The sequence below is a fragment of the Diabrotica undecimpunctata genome, chromosome 4 (genome assembly GCF_040954645.1).
Source record: "Diabrotica undecimpunctata isolate CICGRU chromosome 4, icDiaUnde3, whole genome shotgun sequence".
Taxonomy (NCBI): domain Eukaryota; kingdom Metazoa; phylum Arthropoda; class Insecta; order Coleoptera; family Chrysomelidae; genus Diabrotica; species Diabrotica undecimpunctata.
Genome location: NC_092806.1, coordinates 159,282,557 through 159,297,307, shown reverse-complemented (window position 1 = coordinate 159,297,307; position 14,751 = coordinate 159,282,557). Strand labels below are relative to the sequence as shown.

Here is a 14,751-nt window from a genome sequence, read left to right as displayed (position 1 = left end):
CCCTTACTGAGAAAGACAAAAAGAACATAGATGTATTTGAGATGTACTGCTGGAGACGAATGCTGAGAATACCATGGGTGGCCCGAAGAACAAATGAATCCATACTGGACCAGCTAAACATAAAGAAAAGACTAAGAACACAAATATCAGAACAAATAATAAGCTATTTTGGACATGTGCTTCGAAGAAATGGTCTTGAAAAACTTACCATCCAGGGAAAAGTAGAAGGCAAAAGAAATAGAGGTAGATCTCCCACACGATACATGGACCATATTGTTGCTACCATTGGCGCTCCATTGTCAGAATGTGCTAGAATGGCAGAAGATAGAAAAACGTGGAGGAACATTGGGAAATTTAGCTAATAGCTTCATGATATCACGATACCTGCATCAGGTTAACGACTAAGAAGAAGAACCAAACTCAATGCAGTATAGGCTATTTTTCACATTTAATTGAATGTCGAACTGATATTCTCAAGAATATACTAATTTGGAAGCCTTAAAGCGGCTTCCCATGGTCGGCGATATTGCGGACGTAAGCGGACCAGCCCGCACCACGCACCGTGGGAAAGTTCTCGTCCGTGGTAGCACAGACACGTCCGTGCTGGTGCGTCCTATCCATCTAGAGTCGGTAACATCAAAGGTGCGGTACATGCTCGTGCGACGCGATCCTAGCGCGTCTGTGTTTTAACAGACGACAAGTGCAAGTCTTTCATTAGCAAGTTTTTCATTCGCTGTCACGAGTAGTTGTCTGTAGTGTTGTCAAAGTTGTTTTGCAGTTTTTACTTAAAAAATGGAATGTTTTGGAATGGAATGGAAGTTTATGGAATTCCACGGCGCCAGAGCATAAGAACAGGAACGATGCATACAATGCATGGAACCGAATAAAAAATCAATTGAACAATAGTACTATTTCGATTAAAGAATTAAAAAAGAAGAGAGATAATTTAATGTCGACATATAGAAGGCAAAAAACAATTATTACCACAGCCGCAGCTGCAGCAACGATACGTTCTCTTTCACTTGGCATTTTGAAATAGCGTTAAATCAAACACTACTGTCACGGACCTACACAGACTATCACGGACCGTAGGAAGAGCTCTGTCTGCGGTGCGTTGCCGCCCGTGCTGATCGGCTGTCCGCGATGATCTGTAGAATCGCCGATCGTTGGAAGCCACTATTATAAGGATAGCTTTGATTGTAAAAGGTCAAACTTACCTGTTTCCGGATTGAACCACGTCAAATTTGAGTACACTGATCTTTCGACTTCTTCTCTGAAGTATTCGTCAAGGTTTCTGGGGTCTCAGTCTACTTGTATACTGTTTACTGCACTATTAATGCAATGGGAGACGTTAGTATTGATCTGGTAATAAGGGTAATAATTAATCCTGAATTAATTTTGAAGGTAGGTGATGCGAGTTGGCATGCAAGTAGCGGTTGGTATGGGTGGATTTTCGATAAACAGAGTAATCATACCTTTGTTATGATTTAAGTAGATCCGCTGAACTATCATTCTTTAAAACACGCTCTCGTCCAAAATGGCTGCCGCGAAAATTATATCAGGTATTAATCTCTCACTTAGTCTCACTCCAAAGAATCAGACTCTCATCATACGAAAGCTTTTCTTCTTTATATCAAAGGTGTCACTGATAAAATCTATAAAATTCTCAAATCAAATTTATCCCTCAACCAAAACTTTCATGTCTTGTCTGTCTACGATCTTACATAGGTCAAATCGATCGAGGAATCTATGAATATTCTATTTCCATTCGCAATTCCGTTTCAATTTTAACTCTACATCATCTACATACAATTTCCCTCCCATCCGTTTCTATAAACGAAAAATAATCAGAGAAGCCATAGAGATCGAAAAACGTCCGAATTGTCTCAATGAAAGAGATGACAGCACCCGGTTACCTTCAAGATGGGACCTCTCCTAAATAAAATATATCTCTCAACAAGGATAACAATAAAGTTGAAAAAAATTACCATGTTTCCATTCCAAATATTGTTTTGGGAGATTCTCGTCATTTATTGGATTTACCTTCCGTACCATCTATCATGATTGTGACATTCACTTTCACTACTTCGACATTTTTTATTTTTTTATTAGTCTCCAAGTTTCTGCATTGCTCTTGATTATAACCTTATCATCATTCTCTTTACCGTTATCCTTATGCGGGATCTTCTTCTTCTTGTGCCCTGTTCGATTCTCATATGTGGCGTTGATTATTCGGGCACCTCATTTCAGGAATACCCAAAATTGATATATGCAGTCTTTTTATCTCATTTATTGCAATATATATTTTTCCTCCGTTCTTTGAGGAGGAGGAGGAGGAAAGAATTGAGGAGTTTAAGGGAGGCCTATGTCCAGCAGTGGACGTGATAAATGAAGGCATGATGATGATATTTTTCCTGGTTCATATAAACTCAGCACATTCCACGTGCCTACTCTACATGTCATTTCGATACCAAATTTGACTAATCGGGAGATTCTTTGCACCCTTACCTCATTTAAGAGGCTCCCGTACTCGGAGCCATCATTTAGTTCCTCAGCCATAATATTATTCCTGGGAAAAATGGTGTAGTAGTTATTCCCTTGACTTTCTACACCGCTATGTACACGCTGTTTAGGCACCGGGTACTGTTCTGCATTGACCGTTCTGGTCTACACGACTTCTGCTCAATTCAAATACTAAAAAACCAGCTGCCGATTTCCAGGTTTGATTTAATACAATCCCTAAAACTAGGGGGCTGGTTCCGCCCTCCAAACAGTTGTGAAACTTTCTTCTCTCTCATCCGTGGCCCTGGACAAGGGACCCTTAGCGGGTACTAGTTTCCCGGGTCAGGAAATACCTGGAATCTGCGGACGGCAGGGATTGATTCACTTCCCCTGATAGGATCCATAAGGAGTTCCTACCCGCTACCATAATATGCGGGGTATTTCTTTTCTGAACCATGGTGTATTGTAGTTGATTCTCTTGTTCAGTCTGCCTTTGCGTTTTCCTAGAGCTTATGTTGCTGCTTCTTCAATGTTGTTTTTAATTTTCTCCCAGCTCGCGTTTATATCTTCGATGTCGTCTATTTGTTTCAGCTGTATCTTCTCTGCTAGCCTCCTTTGGTACATTTCTCTTGTAGAGTCGTTCCACAGTGATTCTACATTGAATTTTTCTTCGGTGATTTCCTGTAGAAAATGTTTTGGTGTTATTTTCATTCTTATTTCTTCTAGTATTAGTTTGTGTTCACTCCCTGCGTCTGCTGAGTTTAAAGTTCGGATATCAAGAAATTGTTTCGGGTGGATTTTTCTATTAGTGACTAAAAAATCAATCAAAGATTTGCTCTTTTGCAAATCATAGAGTTGCTCTTTTTGATTCTTCTTCTTCTTCGTCTAGCCATTCACGTCCACATCTGAACATAAGCCTCTTCAAGTCTTCCTTTCCATTGTTTTTTATTGTACGCTACTTGTAGCCAATTCTTCCCGGCAGTCCTTTTCAGATCATCTGTCCATCTCATAGGAGGTCTGCCTCTGGGTCTTTTGTGTTGGTGTGGTCTCTTTTTGATTAAATAGTTCTAAAGTTATTTTCCTCGTCGTCGCGTTGGTTTAATTTCAACGTTTAACAACGTTTTACTGATAAGACCGTTATTAATACCATTTTTATAAAAAAAAACTCGGTAATTTAATCCTGTGTCCTTTGTCTTTGTAAGAAGGTGCATATCATTTCTTTTAATATTATAAACGTTTATCCTCTGTTAAAAAAAACCGAACAAACCACAAACTATTTATAAAATTGCTTGGCGTGTTTATCTAATACAAGATAAATAGCATTATTCATATAAAAAGTGGCGTATCACAACAAAATAATTATAATGACTCGGTACAGCTAGCTTAATTTCCAGTTTCTCGATGTGGGTTTTCGATAAAAGTATACTTACTCATTATACAATTTTTATTATGGAGTTTTAAAATAAATATGTATACGAAGGTGACTATTAAAAATGGAAATATCACCGTCGGGATGTTTTTTTACGTATGTACATACATACATGTAAATTGTTGGCGTTGATTAAACAATTATTACGTAAAAAATATTTGCCGATTTCGTGACAACTATAATTTATTTTGTAGTTTATTTTTTGCAAAATAATAATTTATACTCGATTTGGAAATTTATAGATAATAGAGCATTTCCTGTATAACAGAAAAATCAGTTTTGTACAAGAATTTACAAAAAGTACGAACACTTACATATCAAAAAATAAAACCCCATGATTTAGAGAGTAAGTGGAAACATGTGAAGAAAAGAAGAAAGTCTTTCTACAACGCACCATAAAACAAACACAACAAGTATACAATTACTACAAACGAATCAAAAATGAAACGGATACTTTCATCATAAGTGGCTCGACAATCCGTTGTGGATTTTGGAATCTGTATGTCTTCTTCCACATCATCAATCCATCTCCTTCGTGGTCGTCCTCTGCTTCTGGTGCCCTCTGGTTTTAAAAATGTTAATCTCTTCGTGTATTCGTGATCTGGTATCCTAGCAATGTGTCCAGCCCATCTTAATCTCTGCACTTTAACGAATTTCACCATATCTGGATCGGTGTATAACTAATTTAGTTCAAAGTTGTATCTTCGACACCATAGCCCATTTTCATTTACGGCCCCAAAAATGTTACTAAGAATTTAAAAAAGTAAAAGAAAGACTTAAAAATACCAAGTCTTTCATCTTTCATCATTTTGAGATAAGGTCTATGTTTCAGCTTTACTCACATTTTATATTTTTATGTTTTAAATGTTTCTGTTTGCTATTGCTATGCGTCTTTTTATTTCGTGTGTCGTGTGTTTTTTTTTCCAAATTTTTCCCTCGTGTACCACAAGTCCTAATTCACTTGCCGCGTCCGCAAGCCTTGTAAAACACTGCACCATGTCGCTCATACTTCTGTCCACTATAACTATATCGTCAGTGAATGCGATAATTTGGGTCCATGTATTAAAAATAGTTCCATTCATTCTAATATTTAATTGTCTGATTGCCTCTTCCAAGGCAATATTAAAGAGGAGACACGCCAGCGCGTCCACCTGTCTTAGACCATTATTAATGTCAAAGAACGTAGAGTTTCTCCTTCAATTCTAACGCATGAGCTTACGCTTTGCATTGTTAGTTGGGTCAACTTAACTAACTTAGGTGGGATCCCAAGTCTATCATTGCATTGTATAATACAGTTCTTTTCACATTGTCATAGGCTGCTTTGAAGTCGACGAAGAGATGGTGTGTATCTATGTTATATTCTAGTGGTTTTTCTAGAATCTGCGTATGTGCTTGAATTTGATGTGTAGTTGACTTTCCAGCAGTAAATCCGCATTGATATCGACCAACAATATCCTTTTTAAAATGTTTAAGTCTTTCAAACAATACATTGCCAAAGATTTTCTACACAGATGCTAACAGAGTAATGACTCTATAGTTCTTACACTCCAGTTGATCACCCTTTTTATGCAACGGACATATTATTCCCTTTAGCCACTCTTCTGGTACCAATTCATTCTGCTATATAAGTACTATTTGTTTATGGATTGCTGCAAAAAGTTGATCACCGCCTTTTTTATACATTTCCGAACAGAGTTCATCGATTTCTGGGGAGCTTTATTGTCTTTGAGTTTTATGATGGCATTTTTGACACTTCTTCTCTTGTTGGGTCTTCACTGTGTAGTTGACGTTGTACATTTTGTTGATTTTCTATGTTGTAACCTCCTTCAATATTGTTCTGAAGCTATTTTCTTGTGGCATTTTAAAGTAATTACTATTTACATGGGAATTAGCCACAATTAAAGGTTAAATTACGTTTATTGACATTTCAATTTCCACTTCGAAAATCGTTCTCAAAATACAAATATTGTATTTTGAGAACGATTTCCGAAGTGGAAATTGAAACGTCAATAAACGTAATTTAACCTTTAATTGTGGCTTATTCCCATGTAAATAGTAACTCCTTCAATATTGTTTATATTTAGATGTTCGCTGAAATGTTGTGCCCATCTGTTAAGAACCCAATTTTTATCATGTAGAATTTCACCGCTAGTGTCTTTAAAAAATTTTAATCGTGGTTTAAATTCTCGACGGCTATTGTTTAAGGATTTGTAGTATTTCCTCGTTTTATTTTATCGAGTAAACTTTGTATACATTGAGAGTGTTCTATTCGTATTCCTTCTTCTTATGTCGATGGATACGTTTTTCCTCCCTTCTAAGACGTCTATACTCTTCTTTTTTTCTCCGTGTACAACAAGCGTCGATGGTTGTTTGATATGCTGCGTTTTTTCTATTTGTGGCCATTTAGCACTCATGATCAAACCAATGATTTCTTTTTTCTGACTTGGGAACACTGGAAGAGATTCTCAAAACATATGGAATACGACTTGTATGGAACACAAAGAGAAATAGGAGAATGATCAGAGGACTAAGAAAATAGTGAACACACTAGTAAAGACAAGACCGTCATCACCAGAAGTGACGACAAACGAAGAAATAAATTAATAAAAGACACAGTCTTTTAGTAACAATTTTGTAAGAGTAAGATTTGAATATATTTCGAACTGTGAAATAAACATTTTAAAAACACGAACGAGAATTAACCATGGTTCAGATTATTTGCAGAAGAACTGGTCTTTATGTAACTAAATAATACTTTCGAGAACATTTTGGTAAACAATTGAAGAATCCAGAAATAGATCATTCCTCCGAATCGTTTATAGCCCCACATACGACGTTCTCGAATATTCGACTCAAGTGAAGACATATCACCTGTGTTCGATATTATGAGTCATGCCGCAGTTGCAGATCATTCATCCGGCCGGTGTCTGTAAAGGTCTGCCTTCAGTACAATACAATATACAGGTTATATAGAGATAGTTTAACAATAAATTAAAAAAAGATCAATCTGTATTCATTTATCATTTGCAAACATAAGGTAAGATCATCGAAATTTCATTTGCTCGCCATTGTATATATTTTTTAACAGCTGGTGTATCAAAATATACATATTACAGTGTATTTCAGGACTTCAAAATATCAGTCATGGCAATATTAAACGATTCCACTGGCACTCTAATGTCCTGTGCTTGGTTGAATCGTCAGTGCCGAATTGGTGCCATTGTTGGTGAGTTGTAAAATAAATTTTAAGCACAATGCTACTAGGGCACACACACACACGAACGGAATGCGCATGAAGGGTATCACCATAGGTTTAACAAAAATGTCTTGAATCTGTACACTCGGATTTATTGTAATTACCTTTAAGCATCTTTTAATTATATCGATGAGTCCATTTTAAATATTAATTTAGTCTACATTTGAATGCGGCTTTACTATACTTTCATATAGATTTATGCATGCTTTTGTTTCTTTTATTTATAGGACGTACAGATTGAGATATGTGCTATTTTGAATGACACTACAGGAACACTAATGTCTTGCGCTTGGAAAAATCACTCGACACGGATAGGTTCAATTGTGGGTAGGTGAAATTTTTAACAAGACTTTTAACAAATTATTTATTACTATGCTATGAATTTTCAATTGTACAATCGTACAACAAATATAACAGTCAACTAGTTAAAATTAAATCGAAAATGGATGACGGATGGTTCTGATCCTGGCTATCTATGGATAAGCATAAGCTATGGAGGTGGCGCATACTCTACTGGTAAATTTCGTTTGGAATTGAGAGAGAAAGAGAGAGAGAGAGAGGGGGGGAAAGTAGTAGTAAATCATTGTCAAGTGGCCATTGGTTAGGTGACAATTACTGAAATAGAATATTTCTTATAAAAAATGTACCTATCTTATATACTAAAACGCTAGGCCCTTTTCTTGTCCACCACTTCACTCAAAAACCATATTAGATAATTAAAATATTTTTTCGGAATATTATTAGTATTACGTATGAGATTGTCAAGATATACTTTTGGTACAAAAATTCACTTCCGGTTTTGAGATGACCGGAAGTTAAAATTTACTTTAAGTTTTAGACCCCACAATGTATATATGGATCGAAAGGTCTCGCCAAGACGAATCTAAATATGTACGTCCGGTTGCGATCCGACACCGGAAGTGACCCGAAACGCGCATAAAACGTCAAGATAGAGCAAATCTGACACCGGATTCGTGATCAACATGCAAAATTAAATGATTTCCATGTCGACATTTGATGAACTAAAAATTGCATTCCGGTTTTGAGGTCGACTTCCGGTTTGGTTTGAAAATAAAAATTTCATTTAAAAAACTCGATGTCGAGTTGGTCCGCTAGTTTCTACTAAAGTACGAAATGATGACTATCCATTCTAGATGTAAATAGCTATCAACATGTCCTCGCAGACACTTCGTCTCAGGACTAGCAACCTCCAGTGGAGTTACGTTGCCATGTTATCTATTCCTGTTGTATAACATTTAAAGGGTTTTTACCCACATATTTAGTGGCTTCAAACATGTACATCTAGATAGAACATCTAGATGGATTAGTTAGTCCGAAAACGTTCTTCGATGTTGCCCGATAGGGTTTTTAGTTATACCTTTTATAAAGGAATTTTTAAATAATTATTTAATAGTTTTATACGCTCAAATTGATTTATTTTAACAAGTCTAGTTCGTATCTTAGTAGAAGCACGTGGGCTCTAGGTGGATGACTGTACCGACAGTCTTAGAAAATTAGATAGATAGATAGATAGTTCGTATCTATTGCTGATTTCAGTTATACAATTCATTAATGCTTGTAAATTGTCTAAATAGTTTAGCTGTAAAAACTGCGCTGTCATCTGCGTATCGGATGTTTTTCAGTCAAGTGCCGCGCACCATTTTTGTTTAAAATGTAGTTGTAAATCGTAGCATAGTAATAAATCCTAATATTATTAACCATTGACTAATAATCTCGTGTGTAAATACTATTTGTGATTTTTTAATTTTTTTCTGATAATAAATATAAAATATTTTACTGTATAATATAGACACAGCATAAAAAAAAGAATTTCATGCTTATACAAGAATTATATTTTACAATAAATTTTCTTCGCCGTTCTGTACTCTGACGAGACAGCCTCATTGTGTGCAGATGCCCCCTGAGCCGATTCCAATTGGTTTTCCGCATTATTTTCGACCTATTATAGTGTATTTTTATGTATGAGAGAGTAATAAAACAATAAATTATGTATGCAAATCCCTAAACTGTTGATACGGGTGACTCAATGAAAAACAGATATTTGTCAACAAGTTTACAGAAGTATATAGGAAAACAATTTTAAATTGACTATGACCACCAGGTATAAAGGTTGGAGCAGAATAGAATACAATAGTTGTGAGGGTTACTAATCCCTAAATAAGGTTGCCAGTGTCGGAGTGATGGAGGTTAACAGGTACTAATGAATTTGCAAGAAATGTAAGATGTTTATTTTATTGGTTATATATAACCAATAAAAGTTTAATAAGTACCTACCTATTTGCAAAATAAAGTTTAATTCTTTAGATAAAATAAAACGTTTTATTTTATCTGAAATGAGTGCATTCCACGAAGTAAGGGTTTCAACAATCAAACATTTAATTCTTTAATTCCAGGAATCTACGACAGTAATTGACTAGATAATTACCTTCTAAACTTATTCCACAGAAAATGTGATAGTGGGTTTTTCCATTTTGTATATAGGAAGGTCCAAGTGGCGTATTCAAAATTCTTAACAGTTCACTAAAAGTAGGTACTTCAGTTGCAAGGTGCAGTTTATTGTGTATACTAGTGTTATGGAAAATTTGGAAGTGCCGTGTAAACGCCGAAAAATTGGTCCTTAACAGTTAATGAAAAAACATTAATATTTAATTGTGTTAAATCATTTACAGACAAACGTTTATGTGAAAGTGTTGATGAGACCGTTGAGTTAGTTAGCAGTACACTTGGTGTTGGGAAATCTACGATTTACAGAGTTATTAAAGAAGAGAAATGTGGTAGTTTTCAAATGCCACGTAATGCTCCAGGGAAAAAAAAATTTCAAATAGAATATCATTTTAAAGAAGGACTTCGACGGAAAGTGCATGAATTCTTCTTTAGACAAGAATTTCCAACATTGGATAAAGTTCTTGTCTCAGTTCGAGATGATAAGGATTACCCAGAAATGAGTCGAAGTACGTTATGGAAACTTTTAAAAGAAATAGGCTTCCGCTGGAAAAAGAATTCCAGAAAGTCTATTTTATTAGAAAGAAGCGATATTGTCATATGGAGAAGACATTTTCTAAGAACCATAAAGGAAATGAGAAACCAAAAAAGAAAAATATTTTATCTTGATGAAACATGGATCAACGAGGGTCATACACCAAATAAATTTTGGCAGGATGAAACTGTTACAAGTCAAAGGCACGCTTTTGTAAATAACTTATCTACTGGTTTAAACCCACCATCAGGAAAGGGACGCAGGCTGATAATAGTACACATTGGCAGTTCAGACGGTTTTGTTGAAGGTGGTTTATTAACTTTTGAATCAACTCGTACCGGTGACTACCATGAAGACATGAACGCTGATGTCAAGAATGGTTCGAACAAATGATAGATCTTCTTCCTAAGAACTGTGTAATAGTAATGGATAATGCAAGTTATCACTCCAGACTTATAGAAGGACTGCCCACAACCAAGTGGTTAAAAAAAGACTTGCAGAATTGGCTGAGTTCAAAAAATATTACGTACCATCCCGGATCTATAAGAAAGGAACTTTATTCGTTGTGTGCCCTTCATAAAGAAAAATTTAAAAAATACGAAATTGATGAAATTGCCAAAAATCGTGGAATGACAGTACTTAGATCCCCACCATATCATTGTGAATTAAACCCGATTGAACTGGTATGGGCACAGATAAAGAGTGAAGTTTCAAGAAAAAATACCACTTTTAAAATTCATGATGTTAAACAGTTGTTTTTGGAGGCCGTAAATAATGTAAAACCTGAAAACTGGGAAAAGGCAGTAAATCACACTATTAAAGAAGAGGAAAAAATGTGGAAGCTGGATAATATTACTGATAAAATGATCGAGCCAGTTATTATAAATCTTGGTTCTGAAAGTTCATCTTCTGAATCTGATTTGGATTTGTAACAAGTAGCTGTAAGTTTTATATTAATATTTTTATTCATCTATTTAACATACCTTAGACGGTTTTAAAAACTCTTTTTCTCTTTTGTAATTTTTAAAAATTAAAAAAAATGTGAATTTTTTAAAACCCTTTTTAATGTAGGCCAGTCAGTTCTAATATAGTGTGTGATAAAAGAGGTCACTTTTGTTTACATACACATAACACTTTATAACACTGAAATAATTCATTTATTTTTTACAATTATTCAAATTATTCATTAGTCATTATACAAATTATTCAAAGTAATTTTTCAATTAATCTTGAGCACGCCCATGGAGTGGTCGGAGCTACCAGTTAAAATTATGCTAATTACTCTCTCGTTCATAAAAATAAACTATAGCACATTTTCATCAAATGTACATTTTGCCCTGTGTTTGATTTGGGTATACTTTTGAGGATCCAGGCTCTCATTGTGTCGCCGACCAAAGTAGTTTATTGTTGATCCTCTTTTAGCAAAGATATCAGCTCTTTCGTTGCCATATATTCACTGGCATCTTGCTCACAACACGCCTTTATTATCTTTCGACTGATTTGCAGATTTTTCATTTTTCCTCAGTATTTCTCAATATGTAGATGATATCCATCGTTCCTCCTTTCCCCAAAAAATCACTTCTGGTGCTTCTTTGAATTGTTTTCTGAGATTTCAATTCTATCTGCATTCAATTTTATCCTCATTTCATTTTTTGGTCCAATCATTGATCTTGTACACTGAAGATTGTTGATTTCTTACAGCTTCTTCATGATTATTTCCCACTGCCAGAACAGTTTTGTCATCCGCAAATGTTGCGATTGTTCCATTTTCGAGTTCTGGGATATCGCTAGTTTATAAAAAATAGAGAACTCGGCCGAGCAGACTTCCCTGAGGCACACCTGTCTTGATTTCCTTTAACTATGTGTAAGATTTCTCTCTATTACATTTATAATATAAATTCTTATTATGCTTTTCATTCTTCTGAGAAATCTCATTTCATTAGCTTGTATTATTGAGTTATCTCTTTGTGATTTAATTCAGCTTTCACATCTATATAACAGAATAAGTGTAACTGTCTCCTTTATAAAGTTTTTATCATTTCTGTCTTGTTCTTCAATGTTTTATGTATTTTTCCGCATACATACTGAACTGTTGTTGTTTCTGCAAACAAACTTATTCATTTATAACGCAAATAATACAGCTGCTACACTTTTCGGGGTTTTTTTCTTTTCTATTTAAGATATAAAAAGCTCTGGAACTTTTGGGAAAAAATATAAAATTGACAACAACGCTCCGTCATTTTTATGTTCGGAACTATCCCAAATCTCACTATAATATCAAAGAATATAGACGCTTATTAGAAGCGTCTATATTCTTTTATAATATTATAAAGAGTAGTTTTTGATTTACTGTTTTTAACCTAACATTTACCGAGGGAAAACAAGCATTTTTGGTTTTTTTTGTCGATCTATAAATATAATGTGAGCTTCTGATCTGAAAGTCTGTTTTTTTAACAGATGTTTTTAACATAACACTGCTTTGCTCCTTAATAATCCACAACTTGACTATGACTAATGGTTTGCTTATCACACTGACTCAATTAATATAGCTGGAGAGAATAAATAACATAAATATGCACAAAGTATCGTTTAAGGTCTAACAATGGAATGTTTAAAAGCATTTAGATTATTATTTTGAATGGCATGTACATCGTTTTGCATGAAAATTATATGCAGCATGATTTGTGTAAATGATAAGGCTTTTTATATTTTCCAAACGAGTAGCTATCTTATGATAAATGAATAAATGAATGTATATTAAAGTAAAAAACTTTATTTTTGTTGAAAAGTTTCGGCGAATTGCCATTATCAATGAACACTTTATTATTTATAGCTTAAATAATACATTATGCATGTATACAAGTTCATTAAGTATACAAGGATGTATTGTACAAGCATACACTATATAAATTACATTTAGCGTTTAAAACCGATTATAATAAAAAATGTACTTGTCTGATTTCTGACCCTATTTCTCTATAGATAATTAAGTGTATTTAGAAAAAAAAAAAACAATAAGATTGTCATTAGGATAATTTATTTTCAAATTATAATGGATTACAGACTAAATTTATGATTACGACAGGTAAAAACTAAACTTGACTCACTTGTTTCTCAGCTGCTAAATATTTAGCGACTATGGGTATGTGTTCTTGTATGACATGTATTAGTGAAAGAACCATTTATAGATTTTGTAACGAAATATTTTGCCTACCATATAAGGTATTGCTATAAGGGGTTGAAAATTGGGACAGAAGTTACTGGGGTGGAGATAGGGCAGGCCAAATAAACGATACTATGCGAACGGCACTCGGGGTTTCTTTGGAGAGCTGGGTCGTGGATAAGTTGAATGGCAAGGGTCGGATTGGGGCAACTACAAAAATGAAACAAAGGGATACTTATATGAATCTCCTGGGACAAATGGACAAGAAAACAAACAACAGGAAGGACCTCTAGCAATTTAAAATGGACGCCGCTTCGAGGTGCCAAATTATAACGATTACAACAATTAGTTGTAACTATTGAAATAATTATTAGAAATACAAAAATGGTTAGGAGACTTTTCTAAAATAAAAAGACAAAAATGATTTAGAGAAATAAATCAAACATGTATTGTTGTGTCACCACAAACAGTTACAAAAATACAGATGGCACAAAAAAACACTATATTAATAGTTACAGAGATTTATACCAAAATAATAAAGAAGAAAAAACTTACATATGTCCTATTCATTTACAAACTCTGTTGCTACAAAACTTATAAATGTTACTGGGCTATAAGCTGTGGCAAATAAAAAATTATCTTTTTAAATAATGAAAGCAATTATTATTATTAAAAAAAAATGTCTGTCTTTACTTTGAAACACAGAAAAAGTTACCTGATTTCACAAAAAAATATGCACTAAACAACTGGGATTATACTGGAATTTCTGCTACACACGAACAAAAAGGACTACATTTATGGTCTGGAATGTTGATCAGCCGGGGACAAATATAGGTGAGGTAGAAACAAATCAGCGGCACATTTTTACAAAACTAATCTTCCATAACATAAGACGAAAACGAAAAACAAAGAAACATTTCAAATTTGACGAAAAAATTGGACATAACGCTGAAAGCAGTTGTCCCTGACAATGCTTCAGCGAGAGTGAACAATTATCTTTCCGGCAAAAACTTCTCAGCGATCTAAATGGATGTTTATTTGAAATGCATATATCGAGCGGTTTAATGATCAAAGAATACCAAGGAAATATAAACATCTCTAAAAATGGTTTATTTTACTCGGCGACGCTAAGAGGAATTAAAAAAATTACTTCGTCTTTTAATACGTACGAGGGGTTTTCAATATATTTCAATATATATTTCAAAGAATTTGCAAATGCTACAATTTTTAAGTGAAAGAAGACAAGGGAATATTGCTGAGCCAAAAAACATGAAGGAAAACAATGGAAATTGATGACTTTCAAAGGTAGACCAGGGAAATGAGATTAAATGAAATAAATTGTTGATAACTTTTGCAAAAACGATTTTAAAAACTTTTAATTATGGTCCAAAAGAAAGCGTTAG

The 14,751-nt window shown here is 34.4% G+C and overlaps 1 protein-coding gene across 5 annotated transcripts in view; it reads left to right on the top strand.

The window, feature by feature from the left end:
* The window catches only part of Hex-A (Hexokinase A), a 124,986-nt gene that overhangs the window by 95,994 nt on the left and 14,241 nt on the right, over nucleotides 1-14,751 (top strand). For 4 of the 5 annotated variants that reach the window (XM_072530764.1, XM_072530762.1, XM_072530765.1 and 1 more), the window contains one exon: nucleotides 7,415-7,514. In XM_072530764.1, coding sequence (XP_072386865.1) covers nucleotides 7,415-7,514 — 100 coding nt within the window. Of the gene's footprint in view, nucleotides 1-7,057; nucleotides 7,158-7,414; nucleotides 7,515-14,751 lie in introns of all 5 variants that reach the window. The other variant, XM_072530763.1, reaches the window with a different exon arrangement.